We start from the raw sequence: 18,054 nt of genomic DNA, 5'->3' as shown, positions 1-18,054 counted from the left end.
CAGCCACCTAGCCCCTCAGCCACCCAGCCCGCCAGCCACTCAGCCACCCAGCCCGCCAGCCACTCAGCCACCCAGCCCGCCAGCCACTCAGCCACCTAGCCCCTCAGCCACCCAGCACTCAGCCACCCAGGACCCATTCAGCCACCCAGCAACCCAGCCATCCGCTCAGCCTATCAGCCAGCCAGTCACTAAACCACTCAGGCAGCCAATCATTCGCTTAGCCAATCAGACACCTAGCCACTCAGTCAGCCAGCAACTCAGCCAGTCAAGTAGCCAATCAATCAGCCAATCTGCCAACCAATCACCCAGCCACTCAGCTACCCAGCCATAACACCTAGCCACTCAGCCACTTAGTCAGTTAGTGAACCAGAGAGCTAGTTCCTCAGCTAGTAAGTCAGTGATGTAGTCGTGGCCAGAATTAGGCTAGGATACAGACACATCTGGCAAGTTAGTAACGCTGTACCCATACCGGAACACTCAGCATGTAAACTTTGTGATAAACCTTTAATGCATACACTTGAACACTATATTATTGAATGTGACACTGTCAAAGACTTCAGACCACCTGACTTATTGTATCATGAACTTTGTAATTACTACATTGAATCAGGTGTGCTTGAGGACATTCTTGCTGTTTATCCCAAATTTGCTGCTGGCCCACACTGATTAGTCCTCAAATAGAATATGACTTCTAATGTAAATGAACCTCTGTTCTGCTTTGCAGTGAACAGTGACATAACCCACATGAATCTGAATCTGACATATATATATATATATATATATATATATATATATATATATATATATATATATATATATATATATATATATATATATATATATATAGCTGTTAATGAATAGGACCTATTTCTTTGTGTATGAACCTCTGTCCTGCGTGGCATTGAGAACTTATAGCACCCTTGGTGTCAAGACCTGACTGAATTACTCACCATAGGCAAACTGTACTCTAATCTTTGCCAATAAAATTTTTAACCGTAATCACCGACGCACTGTGAAATTGCTGCTCCCATTACTGAGTATGTCCCCTCCAAATTCACTGTAGACCAGGGAGGACCCACCCCTTGCTACTAATAGACACTACTACTACTACTGCTACTACTACTACTACTTTTTTTCTTTAAATTTGGCTTCCAGCCTCCCCCAATAGCCATACCTTCGCCACCATTTTATAATCTTAATATTAAATATCCTGAAACATAAGTAGCTATCCTAGCTGTGTTGAGTTAGTTGAGCCGCAGATCTATGAGGCATTCAGTGACTGTTGCCTCATACTCAATATCTGCAACTGTTGTCGGCTTTGGGGCCGATGCTCTCGCTCCCCTGAGGCAGAGCAAAGCTGACCAAAGGAGGGAGAAGGACAGTCGACATCTCATCCAGGCTGTAACATAACTTCTGGGCTGCTGCTTCTGTTCGGATATCAGCTCTGCGAGTCTGGCGTAGAAGCATCTTGCACTTGGTCCCATCCCACTAGAGGTTGTGAACGCTAGAGTAATGAAGCTGCCTTGATCAACGTTTTGAATTCTCTCCCCTATGCCCTTATCTTGTCGTTCTCGTTACTCCTATGTACAGCATCGAGAGCTAGGTTATGGTGACATGCGGCCATGGGATAAAAAATCCTGATGTCGAAGAAGGCTCACTGTCCCCCCGTCCAGAATCCTCGAGCACTGACGTCAACACGGGCTTCGTTGGATGTGTTTGAAGTCCTATGTTGGAAAATCTCACCGTCCAATGGAAGGAGGTTCGGTTCTACCCTGACATCACGGCAGATTTCCTTCAACATATTTGCTGTGAGATCCCTTACTTCGTCACGCTTCATGCATATGAAGACCCCTTTCTTGCACACCATGGTGTGATCGACGTCATAGGAAGAGCCACACACGCATTGGGAGGGCAAACCTTCTACTGGCTAACTGTACCTTAGAGCATTGGCATCTGTAAATTCTTCTTTATTGAGACTGAAACCATTTGCCCTTATTGGTAACGTAGTTAACCAGTTCGAGGCGCCCACCTCTTTCTGCAGGGGTTAAGTGAGGGTGTTTCACTAATTTGGGAATTAAATTGACACTGATAGCTTCTTCCAGAGGGTGGAGGAGGGGTCCGATATCAGAGATAGTGCGCATGAGGTACTTCCAAGGATGTTTGACTCCGTGGGTGAATGCCGCAAAAGCCGCATGTGGCTCTGTGTTAGCAATCTCAGACAGAGCTTGAATTTCCCTAACCCACTCATTCACCTTTCCCGTTACGTACTCGGTCTTGAAGTCCGTCGTGCCAATTACTGCGCCTCGGTGTCGTTGGCCATCCTTTGTTATTTTGACCTCACTTCCACCGAACACCTCCATTGCCCGTCCTAAAAGTTCTGGCTTCACAATGAGGAAGGACATGCTGGCGTTTGGGTGGTACCCTATTTGTGGGCTTCGTGATGTTACCAGGTCCCACCAATTTTTGATGTCCTCCACTTTTCCTGCTCCTGTAAGGCCATCACAGCGTACGCCACTTGCTTGATCTCAGTTGTTTCAATTTTTATTGTGTGTTGGAGCACGGATAGGGCTATTGCGTACATTACCACTGACATTATAACAACAACTTCTACTACCACCAGTCCTATTAGGATTATTTTACACGTATACACTCGCTACAGCTCTAGTTAAGAATATTTTAGAGTATTGAAGAGTTTACATTTTCCTTGACAATTTAATCAGTTAAATCGTCACTACAACATTATATTACAACACCATCATTACTACATCATCATCATTACGTAACAATTATCATCACAACATCATAACCACAACAAAATCATCACTGCAACATCACCCCGACATCATAGTTACAACACCACCATCATTACAATACCATCATCACTAAAACATCATAAATACAACACTATCATCACTTCAACATCATAGCTACAAGACCATCATCACTACGAGAGTTACATCATTACTACAACAGATACATAAAACTACAACATCATCACTACAACAGACACAAAATTACATCATCACTACAAGAGATACATAAAACTACAACATCATCACTACAACAGACACAAAATTACATCATCACTACAACAAATACAAAATTACAACATCATCACTACAAAAGATACATAAAACTGCAACATCATCACTACAACAGATACAAAATCACATCATCATCACTACAAGAGATACATAAAATTACAACATCATCACTACAACAGACACAAAATTACATCATCACTACAAGAGATACAAAATTACAACATCATCACTACAAGAGATAGATAAAACTACATCATCACTACAACAGATACAAAACTACAACATCATCACTACAACAGATACAAAATTACAACATCATCACTACAACATCATCACTACAACAGATACAAAACTACAACATTATCTCTACAACAGATAGACAAAACTACATTAACACTACAGCAGACAAATAAAACCACATCATAACTACACTACACTCGTAATCACTATTTTCTTGTGAACCTCTTGTCACTTTTCATCAGATGTGAAAATTCCAACCTGCTTTCATTACTTTTCCCCCCCAAAAAAAGTTTACCTCATTAAGTTCATCACAATGACTTTCAAAACAATATGGATGAGCAGAAGACTAGCCACCAGGAGGGATCGCACCTCGTCGAGTTCACTTACGCTAACTTCGACAAAACCTTCAAAACAACTCGGTTTTTGGGAGAGGGGGCTAGTGGTAAAGTATTTTTGGGAGAGTTCTCCAACGGACCAGTGTGCGCCAAAGTCGGAGTAAGCCATGGCATCAACAACGCCTTCAGCATAGAAAAAGAAAATAATTTGCAGGTAAACGGTGCTGGCGGATCCCCCGTCCTGCTGGGGTCATGTACAGATTACCCAGTACTGATCTTCTCACTCTGCCAGGGCCAGACATTGGATGAGGTTGTCGAAAATCTAATCGTTTTTTCTCCCACTAAATTATCACTCATATTTCTGCCCATCGCTGAAGGCCTAGCCGAGGTACACAGCCGGGGAATCATCCATAACGATATCAAAGTGGATAACGTTTTACTTGAGAAGAACTCCGATGAGTCTTACACCTCCCACTTTATCGACTTTGGATTATCAACAGCCGATGGTGGCCACCTGACCTCACACAGCAATCCGAAAGGAAGCCATTACGCCCCGGAGCTGTTTAAGGGTCTCCCCTGCACCCCGGCAAGTGACATCTACTCGCTCGGAGTTATGATCTCCGACGTCCAATATTGTTTTGATAACCCCTGGCCGCCAGGGGTTAAACGCCTGTGCAAGCAAATGCTCAACCGCAACCCTCAGCACCGTCCAATTCTTTCTAAAGTAATAAAAGTTTTGAGAAAATCCCTTAAGGGGCACTCCCGTGAGGTGCTCTCTTCCACCAAAGCCCACCCCACCTACCAAGCTACGCGAGTCTATTGATACACTTGAAACAACATTTTCGATAATAAATCCTTAGAAAGCTCATGCTCTCAATTGGCTCACCTTGTCAATATAGTCCATTCTGTATCTGTATTTGCATGATTAAATAAACTGTTTCAATATAAATATTATCAACGTCAATATCCTACTCCTCGACTCCCCTCTCCTCCTCCACGCACCGACAGCCTTTGCAAGAGGAAAACACAGTAGTTGTAGGAATAGTAATAGTTTAATTTGTTTTTTGCATTGTACATATAAAATAAATAATAAATGAATTTAACCTGCGACTCAGAAATTGACTCTTTTTATCCTTTACACTTGTGAGTAACTCATAAGTTTAAGAGCGACGTAAACAGTCTAAAAATATGTGGTTTAGAGTTACGAACCTCAACAATGATGTTCTACTACAGTTAACAGAGATCACCTGAAGATTTGTACCTGATCATTAAAGACCAGCCCAAGCTGTGGAATCAAGAACAGTGCAGTACTGGGCTTCAATACAGCCCAAGAAAAGACTATCAGAACAATGGAGGGATCCCACACAGGCCACTGACCTCCTTCCCTCACCATGGACACTTCTAATAGCTGGCGATTAGGTAAATAAGGTAAAACATAACGTAACATAATCCAGTCTAATATAGCTTAATCTAATCTAATATAACCAAACCCAAACTATTTTGTAGTAGCCTAAAGTAACGTAAAGTAAGAGCCTAAAGTAAGGTAAAGTAAGAGCCTAACCTAACTCCACCAAGTATCGTCAGGGTGTTTTGTCATCATGTTAAATACGCTGGGGGTTAATGTTGTGTGCTGGAGGCCGCTCTACACACATGTGCTGGAGGCCGCTCTACACACGTGTGCTGGAGGCCACACTGCATGTGTTGTGTAATGGAGCCCACACTACACATGTTGTGTTCCGTAGGCCACACTACGTATATTGTGTTCTGGAGGCCATATATAGATACCACCATTATTATTATTACCTCCTCAACTGTACCACCTTACCTCAGGTTGAAAGGCCACATTTTTACCGCCATAAAGGATCTCTAAGTGATGTTGTGCCCGGGTGATAATATTACCATTACTTCTACAAAATATTTAATAATAAATTATCTCGCTTACTTTCCCAGATTACTTAAGAAACTCTTATCATAATACACCTATCAACAATAACTACTGAGCTGGGTCAATTACCACCCCCCCCCCCCTCTCCCCGTGGCCAATACTCATAGTCTGGCCTATTACTAGAGGCAGTTGTACAAGGTAGTTACTCTGTAGTGCATTGCTTTATTTACATCTTAGAGCAAATTTGTGGACTGGGTTGTCATCTTGGCCTTGACTGATCTGAAGAAAGTATTTGATTTTGAAGACCACAGAGTGACCCTCCGTGAAGTGTATATATTACTGCCCTCACACACCTTCCTCTCAGGTCGCCATCGTCGGGTCAGCTACCAAAATGTTTTATTGCGGCGACCTCATTACGTGTGGAGTCCCGTAAGACGCTCAACTAGACCCAGGTTTTTCTTTCGATTATGATCAACAGATTTTCCAGGAGTATAATATATTAGCTAAATATGTTGATGTTCTTATTACTCAGTGTTGCCAGAGTTGTTCTAGGCAGTAACACAAACTTACAGTGGATCTCTCTCTAACTTTACGTGGCGGCCAAACACGTTACAATGACATCACCTGTACACTAAAAATTACCTCTTGGTTGAACCAATTATAATCTATGCATTAGTTGTCTACTTCTTGCTGACACTGAACGCGACCCACAAGAGATCCTGAACACCTACGCAGATGCATATGCACACTTCAGCCTTGAGGTGCTTGTACGTAAGACTCAGATTCTCTTTCCGCCTTCCCCTGGTTCAGCCACACCTCCACCATCCATCCAGCCTTTTTTTTTTTTACGGGGAATCGCCCGCCCGGGCACAGGTCATCGACCCACACCGGGGTCCAGTTGGCGAAACAATAGGACTAAAATTAATTAAAAATAGAAAAGAAAGAGATGCGGAAAACCAGCTTTTTAAAGTAAGACATTGTATGAGTATGGAAACACAGAAGAAGGCAGAGCATTGCACAGTCTGGCTGTGTGAGGAAAGAAGGAGGTACTATAACGGGTTATTCTAGGGCGACCGACATCCACAGAGAAACAGTGGGCACCGCGGGAAAGACGTGTGTTAGGAGCCCACGGCCTTGCCGGCGGTACACAGGATGCCACATCCACCGAACATTGCCCGTTAAAGTACCTGTAACAGAGAGAGAGAATGATGACCCACTTTAATGTTACCCAATTTCAGTATCTCAGCTCCCACCTCTCCACCACCGCGGACATCGATGAAACAGATTCAACATTGGGGCAGGTGTGCATCTCAAGCCTTTGGCAGATTCCGTACCCGTGTCTTCAGCTATAGGAAGCTATAATTATCTACAAAGTTGCACGTATATATAGCAGTGGTCCTTTCCACCCTGCTATATGGCAGCGAGGTATGGGTCACATACAGGAGGCACCTCAAGGCATTTAAAAACTTTCACCAACGTAGTCTACGTTCCATCCTCCGAGTTCGATGGGAAGACAAGAGAACAAATGCCAGTATTCTCGCTGAGTGACCTGGGGGCGTGGGAGGAAATACGAGCGAGCGAGCGAGTGAGTGAGTGAGTGAGTGAGTGAGTTAGGTAGTATGTAAATAAGTTAGCTAATCAGTCGACGAGAGATATGAGGAATAAGAGGGAGTTGAGAACCATATGCCAGCCAGCATGACACCTAAATTGCACTGAGACTCTACCGTCATTAAGGGATTATAGGTTTACCATAAGAATCTTTGAGGATTAGGACCGTGACTCCCAAGTAAGGCACCCGCCACCCCTCACCCCTCACCCGTCACCCCTCACCCGTCACCCCTCACCCCTCACCCGTAAGAATAATTGTCTCGGGGCTGGCATGTTAAGGGGCGGTGGGCGGGGTAGGTGATGGCGTGTCTCCTTCAGGACGCCCACACTAATTTCGGTCAGACTTGTGTGTGAGGATCATTAGTTCCTCAGAAGACAGTGCTCACTCGCCTTCACCCTTACTTGTGTGGATATAGTGTCAAGTGGAGAGAAGTGGAACATCTTATTTACTTATGGTGACGCAAATTACCTGAAGATTATATACCCAATCTTATTTCACCTAAAGATTAGGTATCCCAGCTTATTTTACCTGAACATTAACCACTCTAATGTTACCAGGAGGTTAGGTTATAGGTTAGGTTAGTGGCATGGTGGTTGACCTTCAGGTTATCCAAGTTCATGTTTAATAAAGAAAAAAAATACATTTTTTTGTAATGTTACGGTGATACCCTGGGCTATGAACCGGCCTAACAGGGCTAAGACCTACGCGACCCCAACCTGGCCTAACCTGACCATTAGGATTGGTTCCTATTAGGTCTGGGGGCCGATTGACCAGTCACCAATGTTTTATATGTCTATTATGTGTCACAGGCATGGTGGGGGGCAGAGTCTGGGGTATAGGCATGGAGGTAGGAGGGCCAGGGGAGGGCAGAGTCTGGGGTAGAGGCATGGGGGTAGGAGGGCCAGGGGAGGGCAGAGTCTGGGGTAGAGGCATAGGGCAGAGTCTGGGGTGTAGGAGGGCCAGGGGGCAGAGTCTGGGGTAGAGGCATGGAGGGGTGGAGGGGCCAGGGAGGGCAGAGTCTGGGGTAGAGGCATGGGGGGAGGCCAGGGGGCAGAGTCTGGGGTATAGGCATGGAGGGAGGAGGGCCAGGGGAGGGCAGAGTCTGTAGAGGCATGGGGGTAGGAGGGCCAGGGGGGCAGAGTCTGGGGTGAGGCATGGGGGTAGGAGGGCCAGGGGGGGCAGTCTGGGGTAGAGGCATGGAGGTAGGAGGGCCAGGGAGGGCAGAGTCTGGGGTAGAGGCATGGGGTAGGAGGGGGGCAGAGTCTGGGGTAGAGGCATGGGGTAGGAGGGCCAGAGGCATGTGGAGGTAGGAGGGCCAGGGGAGGGCAGAGTCTGGGGGTAGAGGCATGGGGTGGGAGGGCCAGGGGGGCAGAGTCTGGGGGTAGAGGCATGGGGTAGGAGGGCCAGGGGGGCAGAGTCTGGGGTAGGCATGGAGGTAGGAGGGCCAGGAGGGCAGAGTCTGGGGTAGAGGCATGGGGTGGGAGGGCCAGGGGGGCAGAGTCTGGGGTAGAGGCATGGGGGTAGGAGGGCCAGGGGGGGCAGAGTCTGGGGGTATAGGCATGGAGGTAGGAGGGCCAGGGGGAAGCAGAGTCTGGGGTAGAGGCAGGCCGGGGGGCAGAGTCTGGGGTAGAGGCATGGGGTAGGAGGGCCAGGGGGGCAGAGTCTGGGGTAGAGGCATGGGGGGAGGAGGGGAGGGGCAGAGTCTGGGGTAGAGGCATGGGGGAGGGGGGGGCAGAGTCTGGGGTAGAGGCATGGAGGTAGGAGGGGCCAGGGGGCAGAGTGTCATGGGGTGCAGAGTCTGGGGTGAGGCATAGGAGGGCCGGGGGCAGAGTCTGGGCTAGAGGCATGGGGGTAGGAGGGCCAGGGGGCAGAGTCTGGGGCAGAGGCATGGGGGTAGGAGGGCCAGGGGGGCAGAGTCTGGGGTAGAGGCATGGGGTGGGAGGCCAGGGGGCAGAGTCTGGGTAGGAGGCATGGGGTGGGAGGGCCAGGGGGGGAGAGTGGCATGAGGGCCAGGAGGGTCCATGGGGGTAGGCCAGGCAGAGTCTGGGGTAGAGGCATGGGAGGGCAGAGTCTGGGGTAGAGGCATGGGGTAGGAGGGCCAGTCTGGGTAGAGGGGGGGAGGGCCAGGCAGAGTCTGGGGTGGGAGTCCGGTGGGAGGGCCAGGGGGGAGTCTCATGGAGGTGAGGGCCTGGGGGGCAGAGTCTGGGAGTAGAGGCATGGAGGTGGGCAGAGTCTGGGGAGAGGCATGGGGGGGGGGCAGGAGTCATGGGGTGGGGCAGAGTCATGGGGTAGGAGGGCCAGGGGGCAGAGTCTGGGGTAGAGGCATGGGGGTAGGAGGGCCAGGGGGGAGGCAGAGTCTGGGGTAGAGGCATGGGGGTAGGAGGGTGGGGGCAGAGTCTGGGGTAGAGGCATGAAATTAAACGATGTGTTGGTGGAGGTATGACATGAGGGAGGACCAGTACAGACAGTCTTAATACATGTGAAGGGGGAGGAGGGCCGTGGTCGCCAACCCTCAGACATGTGAAGTGGTGATTTATTGTCTGATGTTATACTGGGAGACAGACAGACAGAAAGAGACCGAAACAGAGAGATAGACAGACAGACAGAAAGAGACCGAAACAGAGAGATACAGAGACAGACAGACCGAGAGACAGAGGGGAGGGGGGTGCAGCCGTGTGTTGTGGCTTAGCACAGCCCTGCCTCCTGCCCCCCCCCCCCCTCCGTTGCCCCCGTCAGCTAGAAATACCGAGGTATGGCGCGGCGGGTTAAAGGGACGTAACCACACGAGCGAGTATCACTTTACCGAAGAAATATTTATGTCTCGCATGAACGATCACCTCAGCAGTCATTTAAGACACCATTTATCTTCCCTAACGAGCGAGTCACTTGCCCGGGCCCAGTTAAAACACTTACATAATAAATACATGTGTCTGTGTGTATCTATGTGTGTGTGTGTGTGTGTGTGTACGTTTATACATCAGTTGGTGCATCTGTATGTTCCTATATACGTGCATAAACATCAACGTTTATTGGCCTCCATCTCCTCTCTTGTCTACAAACGTTTTTCTTTTTTTTAACCAATGTTTATCTGTTTATTGTTATTATTGTGTTTAGTGACGCCTCTTTACCCGCCTCGTCCCAGCCATCATCGCCACAACTGGTAGATTCGTTTAGTGTTACGTACGAGCTGCTGTGTACACGTCATAGAGTGCGAGGTGAGGGAGAGAAATGGTGGGGAGTTGGTTGATTATATAATTATTGGTGTGGTGGTGTGATGGTGTGGTGGTGTGATGGTGTGGTGGTATGGTGGAGTGGCGGCGTGGTGGTGTGGTGGTGTGGTGATTTGATTTTGCCGCTTGCAGCGGCTACTTTATTGTGTACCCCACACTCATCCTGTGAGCGGTAGCGCAAAAGGATTACAGAGTAGGGTTTACAAAGGGTCATAATAATTAACCCCGGTTGTCAGGATATTATGGCACTGAAAGTTACACAGTATTTCATTTACATTATTTGTTTAGTTCTATACATAAAGGGTAACTTATTCACAAATGCGTGAGTACAGCAGTGTGAGGCAGTATGTCTGGCCTCACACTTTGTTATTCACATTTACGTGGGAGGTATTCAAGCACATTGCGTATTTGGTTCTGTACATGAGAACTGATATAGTTACTGAGTGCAAAAAAGTGGATACAATCTTAATATGTCGGCTATCTTGCCATTAGAGATGAAGTGTTGTGCCATTTCACACACAGTGTGCTTGGACCTGTCCCTAAAAGGTTCTATCTTCACACAGTCGAGGACGTAGTGTTCAAGTGTGTGGCCATATGTATGGCCACACACTTTACATTTAGTTTTGTTTACATCTGCTTGAGGAACATACTGCCAGAGGTACTTATATCCTAACCTTAATCTAGCGGTTACAACATCTTGTAATCTAGTGATCTTGTTACTTGCTCCATATACATGTTTCACTTGATACATCTCATCATGGTAAACTATGGATCGACTAGTGCCTGTTTGCACTTGTCTACTTGCGTCAAACTCATCAATAAGTTCTTTCCTAATTACAGTTTTAAGGGTTCTTTTTGACAGACCCAAATTGTATTCAACGGTGTCTTTGTTAGACGCGAGTTTGGCGAGGGCATCAACTCTGTCATGTTTTATGAGGCCTATGTGAGAGGGGATCCACAACAGTTTGACCCTGACACCCCGGTCAACAAGGCACGCATATTTGTGTCTGGCTTCAGAGACAAGATCGTGACAACCTGAGTCGAGGGTACCAAGGGCAAGTAGTGAGGATAGAGAGTCAGTGATGATGAGACTGTCAGTAACAGTGGTTTCAATGAATTTAATAGCTGTGAGTATGGCAACTAATTCAGTTTGTAGAGTGGATGCCCAGTTGTTAATTCTAACTCCTTTCTCAATTATATTACCGTCAGGTTGAGTCACAACAATAGCACTTCCAGCCCTCCCACAGGCGGTGTTTAGAGATCCATCAGTGTAGATGGTCTGTGTGATATTATCATCAGTCTGTAGAGTGTGTATGTGTTCAAGGGCTCTCAATTTGGCAGTGTGTTGGAGATAAATGCTTTGTATAATTAATTTTTTAGGCGGATACGTCGGTATTGTGATATCGAAGGGAACTGTCCGCCAGGGTGGCAGGAAGCGCTGCTGTGTCTCAACTTTGTACAGGTGGTCTAGTCCAAATATCTTCATATGTGTAGCTGTAGTTTGGATCCATTTAGACTCAGTAGTCCCATGGTTCATACATTCTAGCAATTTTAAGGAAACAATGTTATCAGGATCACCACGCAGAAGCCTCAGGGCTATCATGAGGTTGACTTCAATTATTCTATCTTTAACACTGGGTATACCTAGTTCTTTCCTCATATTAAGTACTTTAGTGCTCATGGGACATCCTAGGATAATTCTGAGGGCTTTATTTTGCATTTTCTCGAGCTTGTCAACGCCTTTCCCGTCACGAATGACCAGGGCTGGTGCGTGGTAATCTATCAGAGATCTTATATAGCCTAGGTACATTGTTTTAACAATTCTAATATTAGCACCATAGTGCGGGCTGTACCCCGCTACACTTCTAAGAGGTCTCAGTCTGTCAGTACATTGGCGGGTTAGCTGTTGTATGGCAGGTAGGGTACAAGGGACGGAAACACCAAGATATTTAAAAGAAGAAACATAGTCAATAGTGTTGTTACCTATCTTGAACTTGGCGGGGCCGCGTTTGCGGTTACCAGCTTGTTTGTTGAACACCTTAGTTTTCTCAGTGGAGATAATAAGACCGAGGTGTTCACAGGCTGCGTATACATGGTTCAGGGTGGTTTGCATTTCACGATGAGTTTTAGTATGTATAAGAATATCATCAGCATAGCTGATTGAGATATTGCTGGGGTTGTCTGGTATTAAATTTAATAATGCATTCATAAGAACATTGAACAAAGTGGGGCTAAGTACTCCACCTTGAGGGGTACCAAGTTGCATATCTTTAACTTCACTTTTGTAACCCTGAAACAGTGCAGCAGCCCTTCTGTTGGTTAGGTAACCACTTATCCAGTGTAACAGCCTACCTCCTATATCCATTTTGGCTAGTTCGTACAATATCAGTTGCCTATTGGCAATATCAAATGCAGCTTTTAGGTCAAGAAATGTGGTGTATCTGTGCCTTTCATCACCATGCACAGTTAGGAATGTGGTGATGCAATTATGTACACCTTTACCATGGGTGAAGCCATTTATGTTAGGAGACATGTGTTCTCTGATTCTATATAAGAGTCTGCCAAGAACCATCCTCTCAAAGGTTTTACACAGGCAGCTGGTTAGTGATATGGGACGAAAGGCATCAGGCTGTCCTGGTTTCGGTATTGGTACAACAATACTGCTGGTCCATGATGTGGGTAGTTGGCCCTCGGCATGACTCATATTGTACAATACCAACAATGGATTGCCTGGCACGCGCCTTAGTAGTCTAATGATGTTGTAGGTGACTCCGTCCTCTCCAGGGGAAGTAGACCTACCCCTGGCGAGGGCGGCGTCAAGCTCCCACTCAGTATATGGAACATCACACTCATCGTGCTGTTTGCCCAGCATAAAGCTAATAAGATTACTTCTCTCTACAGACTTCGCATCAAGGAGTCCCCGAGTCCCAGCTGGTAACATGTCATAGCTCGACACATGAGCCCACTTTGTTATTAGCTCATTCGACTTTTGCAGAGGGTTTGGATGGGAGACGTGTCTTCTGTTTTTACCTCTGATTATGTTTATGTCTTTCCAGGCTTTGCTGAGGGATGTGTGTTGGTTCAGGCTGTTGACATATGTCTCCCATGCATTTTGTCTGAGTTCGTTTACACGTTCCCTGACAGCAGCAAGGGAAGCTTGATACAATTGTAACATTTGAGGTGTTCTAAATTGTCTGTAACCCTTACCCACCCTCCTGACCCTAGCCCTGAGTTTTTCAGCTCAGGGTCATTATAGCACTGCTGTTGCCTGTTCCCATTATGCTGACCACGTTTTCTCCTTTTTTTGGTGGAGTCATTGTTGGTGAAGTATACATAAGTCCTATCTATCAGATCGTCATGGAAACTTTGGTAGTTGTCAGGCTTGTAGTCCTTGTACCAGTCATGGATGAAGTCTATGAACTGGCTTTCATGTTCTTGCTTGACTGTGATTCTACGTCTGTTGAGTTTACCATCAGTGGGGGTGTCATTGGCAACATGTATACTAGCTTGGATTGGGCTGTGGTCAGACATAAGATCAGTGACAACATCAGAGCTATGAGTTGTGTATGATAGATTAAAGCCAATACATTTGTCTAGACCCCCGCCATAGATGTGTGTTGGTTCATTATTACCTATAATTTGAACATCTTCATATGCGCTGAGAAGTGAGATAAGTCTCCTACCATTGGTGTTAGTGGTGGAGTCACCTAATTTCTTGTGTCTAGTATTCAGGTCACCCATCAGGACAGTGGGCTCAGTGTGTAAAAAGTCTGGGAGATCTGTGTACTGAAGCTGATCTGAGGGAGCATAGGCGTTTAGCACGTTGAGTGTGGAGTTGCCCAGGTGGATAGTGATCCCATGGTACTGAAGGTTGGTAGTCTTTTTGGATACAAGAGGTACATGCGGGAGTGACTTCTTAACATACATCAAACATGTGTGAGTAGAACTAGGATCATAATACACATAATTGGGCAGACTGGGTGGGGGCTTACCATCATCACTACATATAACACCATCCATCTTCAGATCGGTAAAGTAGTTTCCGAGATTCTCGTGCGGACACACAAACAAATAAACACAGACATACTTCTTGTTTTACATATATATAGATAAATGTGTGTATTTTTACAGTAGCCATTGTTCCAAGGAAGGGGTGACGACCTCTTGTGGAGCTGGCTGAGCAACTTATCTTTTATTTTAATAAGAGTGGAAGGAAGGGGAAAGAAGACAAGTGTTCGAGAGGCCAAGGATAGTGTCCTTTGGTCACTCTCATCTTTTTAATGAAACATTTTTACTGTGGGAATTTTACGTTAATAAGCATCTTATCTTTTAGTAAATATATAGATGACTAACATACGTACAGTCTAGTTCTCATAATGATTGAATAGGCTGTGTTAATTACATAAACAATCTTCAGGTAAGTTTAAGAATTTATTGATCTTTTACATTTATTTTACATATAAGAATTTTCTAAAAAAAAATGAAGAATTTACTGACGGTGTTTGTTAAGTATTCAGTCGTTAATAAAAGCAGTGGGTTAATACAATGGTAGAAGATGGTGTTACAGCTACAGGAGGAGACGCTGTACCCATCTACCATGGTTAACCTGATCTCTCACTCCCCCCCCCTTTTCTCTTTTTTGTTTGCAGAGCTTCCTAAAAAAAATTTGTGAATTGTCGGTGCGGGCTTAGGTGGTCACTCAGACGGTCTTGAGGCGTTTGTTTCCTTTTTCTTGAGCAGGTGATAGTGGGCGTTTTAGGGTAGGCTTTTGTTGTGGGCGGAGATGTTCATATATGGACGCCCTAAAGGAACAGTCCTCTAATTCGGAAGGCAGTCCAGCCTCTTTAAGCATATCTTGGGCCAGACTGAACGCCTTCTCATCTGACTGTGGTCCCATATAAGTTATGAACAAATCTGCCAAGTAAGCGGAGGGTACTTTTGGGTGGTCGGCGGCGTATGACATGAATGCCAAGGAGTAAAACATGCATGAATTGACTCCGTATCCCTGGAGTTTGCAATAAGTGTAGTGAAGGATGGCATGCGGCTCAATTCTGTCCACCGCCTCTCTGACATGTGGGAGGATGCCGGCATTTTCACTATCGAAATAGCTGAATTCGCCGTCTTCGCCTCGCCAAAGAGCTGTTGCGTGTGTGGCCATATCTTTTGGGAATGGAACCCCTGGGGCCCAAGGTTATAGTCCATGCGCAGTAACGAACAAAAAGACACCTTGTCCAGGGTTTAGAGTGAAGTTTAGGTAATCATGGGCGGTAGTCATAGTGCAGCAACGCCCTACGGCTCTCTTGGTGGCACAGAGGAGCTGTAGAACCTCTCTGAAGGTCAGTGTCCTTTTTCGCTCCAGCCCGGGATAGTACTCGCGAACAATTTTCACCTCACCATTGCCCATTTTGCACTATTTTAGCCCAAGCTTTCCTAACGTTTGCCTCATCAAGTTAAAATATCGAGAGTTTTTCAAAAAGTGTCCAATATAAGTACCCTCAACATATATTGAAGAGCTTTATAGTATAGAGCATGGCGTAGTAGATAGTATACAGTAGTGTAGATAAGTGGAGTGGATATAGTGTACACGAGTGTAGTGGATATAGTGTAGATGATAGTGTAGTGGATATAGTGTAGATGATAGTGTAGTGGATATAGTGTAGATGATAGTGTAGTGGATATAGTGTAGATGATAGTGTAGTGGATATAGCGTAGATGATAGTGTAGTGGATATAGTGTAGATGATAGTGTAGTGGATATAGTGTAGATGATAGTGTAGTGGATATAGCATAGATGATAGTGTAGTGGATATAGTGTAGATGATAGTGTAGTGGATATAGCGTAGATGATAGTGTAGTGGATATAGTGTAGATGATAGTGTAGTGGATATAGTGTAGATGATAGTGTAGTGGATATAGTGTAGATGATAGTGTAGTGGATATAGCATAGATGATAGTGTAGTGGATATAGTGTAGATGATAGTGTAGTGGATATAGTGTAGATGATAGTGTAGTGGATATAGTGTAGATGATAGTGTAGTGGATATAGTGTAGATGATAGTGTAGTGGATATAGTGTAGATGATAGTGTAGTGAATATAGTGTAGATGATAGTGTAGTGGATATAATGTAGATGATAGTGTAGTGGATATAGTGTAGATGATAGTGTAGTGGATAGTGTAGATGATAGTGTAGTGGATATAGTGGAGTGATAGTGTAGTGGATATAGTGTAGCTGATAGTGTAGTGGATATAGTGTAGATGATAGTGTAGTGAATATAGTGTAGATGATAGTGTAGTGGATATAGTGTAGATGATAGTGTAGTGGATATAGTGTAGATGATTGTGTAGTGATATAGTGTAGATGATAGTGTAGTGGATATAGTGTAGATGATAGTGTAGTGGATATAGTGTAGATGATAGTGTAGTGGATATAGTGTAGATGATAGTGTAGTGAATATAGTGTAGATGATAGTGTAGATTAGATGATAGTGTAGTGGATATAGTGTAGATGATAGTGTAGTGGATATAGTGTAGATGATAGTGTAGTGGATATAGTGTAGATGATAGTGTAGTGGATATAGTGTAGATGTAGTAGTATATAGTGTAGATGATAGTGTAGTGGATATAGTGTAGATGATATAGTGTAGTAGATGATAGTGTAGATGTTAGTGTAGTGGATATAGTGTAGATGATAGTGTAGTGGATATAGTGTAGATGATAGTGTAGTGGATATAGTGTAGATGATAGTGTAGTGGATATAGTGTAGATGATAGTGTAGTGGATATAGTGTAGATGTTAGTGTAGTGGATATAGTGTAGATGATAGTGTAGTGGATATAGTGTAGATGATAGTGTAGTGGATATAGTGTAGATGATAGTGTAGTGGATATAGTGTAGATGATAGTGTAGTGGATATAGTGTAGATGATAGTGTAGTGGATATAGTGTAGATGTTAGTGTAGTGGATATAGTGTAGATGATAGTGTAGTGGATATAGTGTAGATGATAGTGTAGTGAATATAGTGTAGATGATAGTGTGATGGTCTGGTGGTGTAATGGCGTGGTAAGGTGGTGGTTCTCTATTCTCCGTGACTTGTACAGCCCCCTTCACTAGTGCTTCCGGAAAAGGTATAAGGATAGTCTTAAGACAAACCTGAAAAAGTGCCAAATCGACCCCCTCACCTGAGAGACGATCACTCCACACCGTAACGCTTGGAGGAGCACCACACGAGAAATTGTCAATACTTTTGAGTTAGCCCGACTGCATACCGAAGCAGACAAGCACCAGCGCCGGAAAGACGCTGCCCCTCCCGAACTAGATGTAGCCCCCCACATGTGCAACATCTGGTGGACGACCCTGTCGATCTCATGTCGACCTCTCGAGTTACCTCAGAGCTCACCAACGAAGGTGACATGCTTAAAAACTCATAGCTAGATGATGATCATTCTAGTTTCCGAGTGACAGCAAAGTAGTAGTAATAGTAGAAGTAATAGTAGTAGTAGTAGTAGTAGTAGTAGTAGTAGTAGTATTAGGATATTTAATATTAAGGTAAATAAATGGTGGCGAAGGTGTGGCTATTGGGGGAGGCTGGAGGCCACGTTTAATAAAAAAAGTAGTAGTAGTAGTAGTAGTAGTAGTAGTAGTAGTAGTAGTAGTAGTAGTAGTAGTAGTAGTAGTAGTAGTAGTAGTAGTAGTAGTAGTAGTAGTAGTAGTAG

General features: G+C 45.1%; 1 protein-coding gene across 1 annotated transcript; it reads left to right on the top strand.

Annotated features, from left to right (window-relative positions):
- The first annotated feature begins 3,614 nt into the window (after positions 1-3,614).
- Positions 3,615-4,442, top strand: LOC121854481 (MAP kinase kinase MKK1/SSP32-like). Its single transcript, XM_042349155.1, has one exon. It carries the CDS (start codon positions 3,615-3,617, stop codon positions 4,440-4,442), a length of 828 nt encoding a protein of 275 aa, XP_042205089.1.
- Positions 4,443-18,054: the final 13,612 nt, after the last annotated feature.

Source organism: Homarus americanus, unplaced genomic scaffold (assembly GCF_018991925.1).
Source record: "Homarus americanus isolate GMGI-L3 unplaced genomic scaffold, GMGI_Hamer_2.0 scaffold53225, whole genome shotgun sequence".
NCBI classification, from domain to species: domain Eukaryota; kingdom Metazoa; phylum Arthropoda; class Malacostraca; order Decapoda; family Nephropidae; genus Homarus; species Homarus americanus.
The sequence above is the reverse complement of the archived record's forward strand: the minus strand, read 5'-3'. Positions and strand labels throughout refer to the sequence as shown.

Coding starts and splice junctions, on each gene's coding strand:
- LOC121854481 (XM_042349155.1), top strand. CDS start 3,615: ATGGATGAGCAGAAGACTAGCCACCAGGAGGGATCGCACCTCGTCGAG.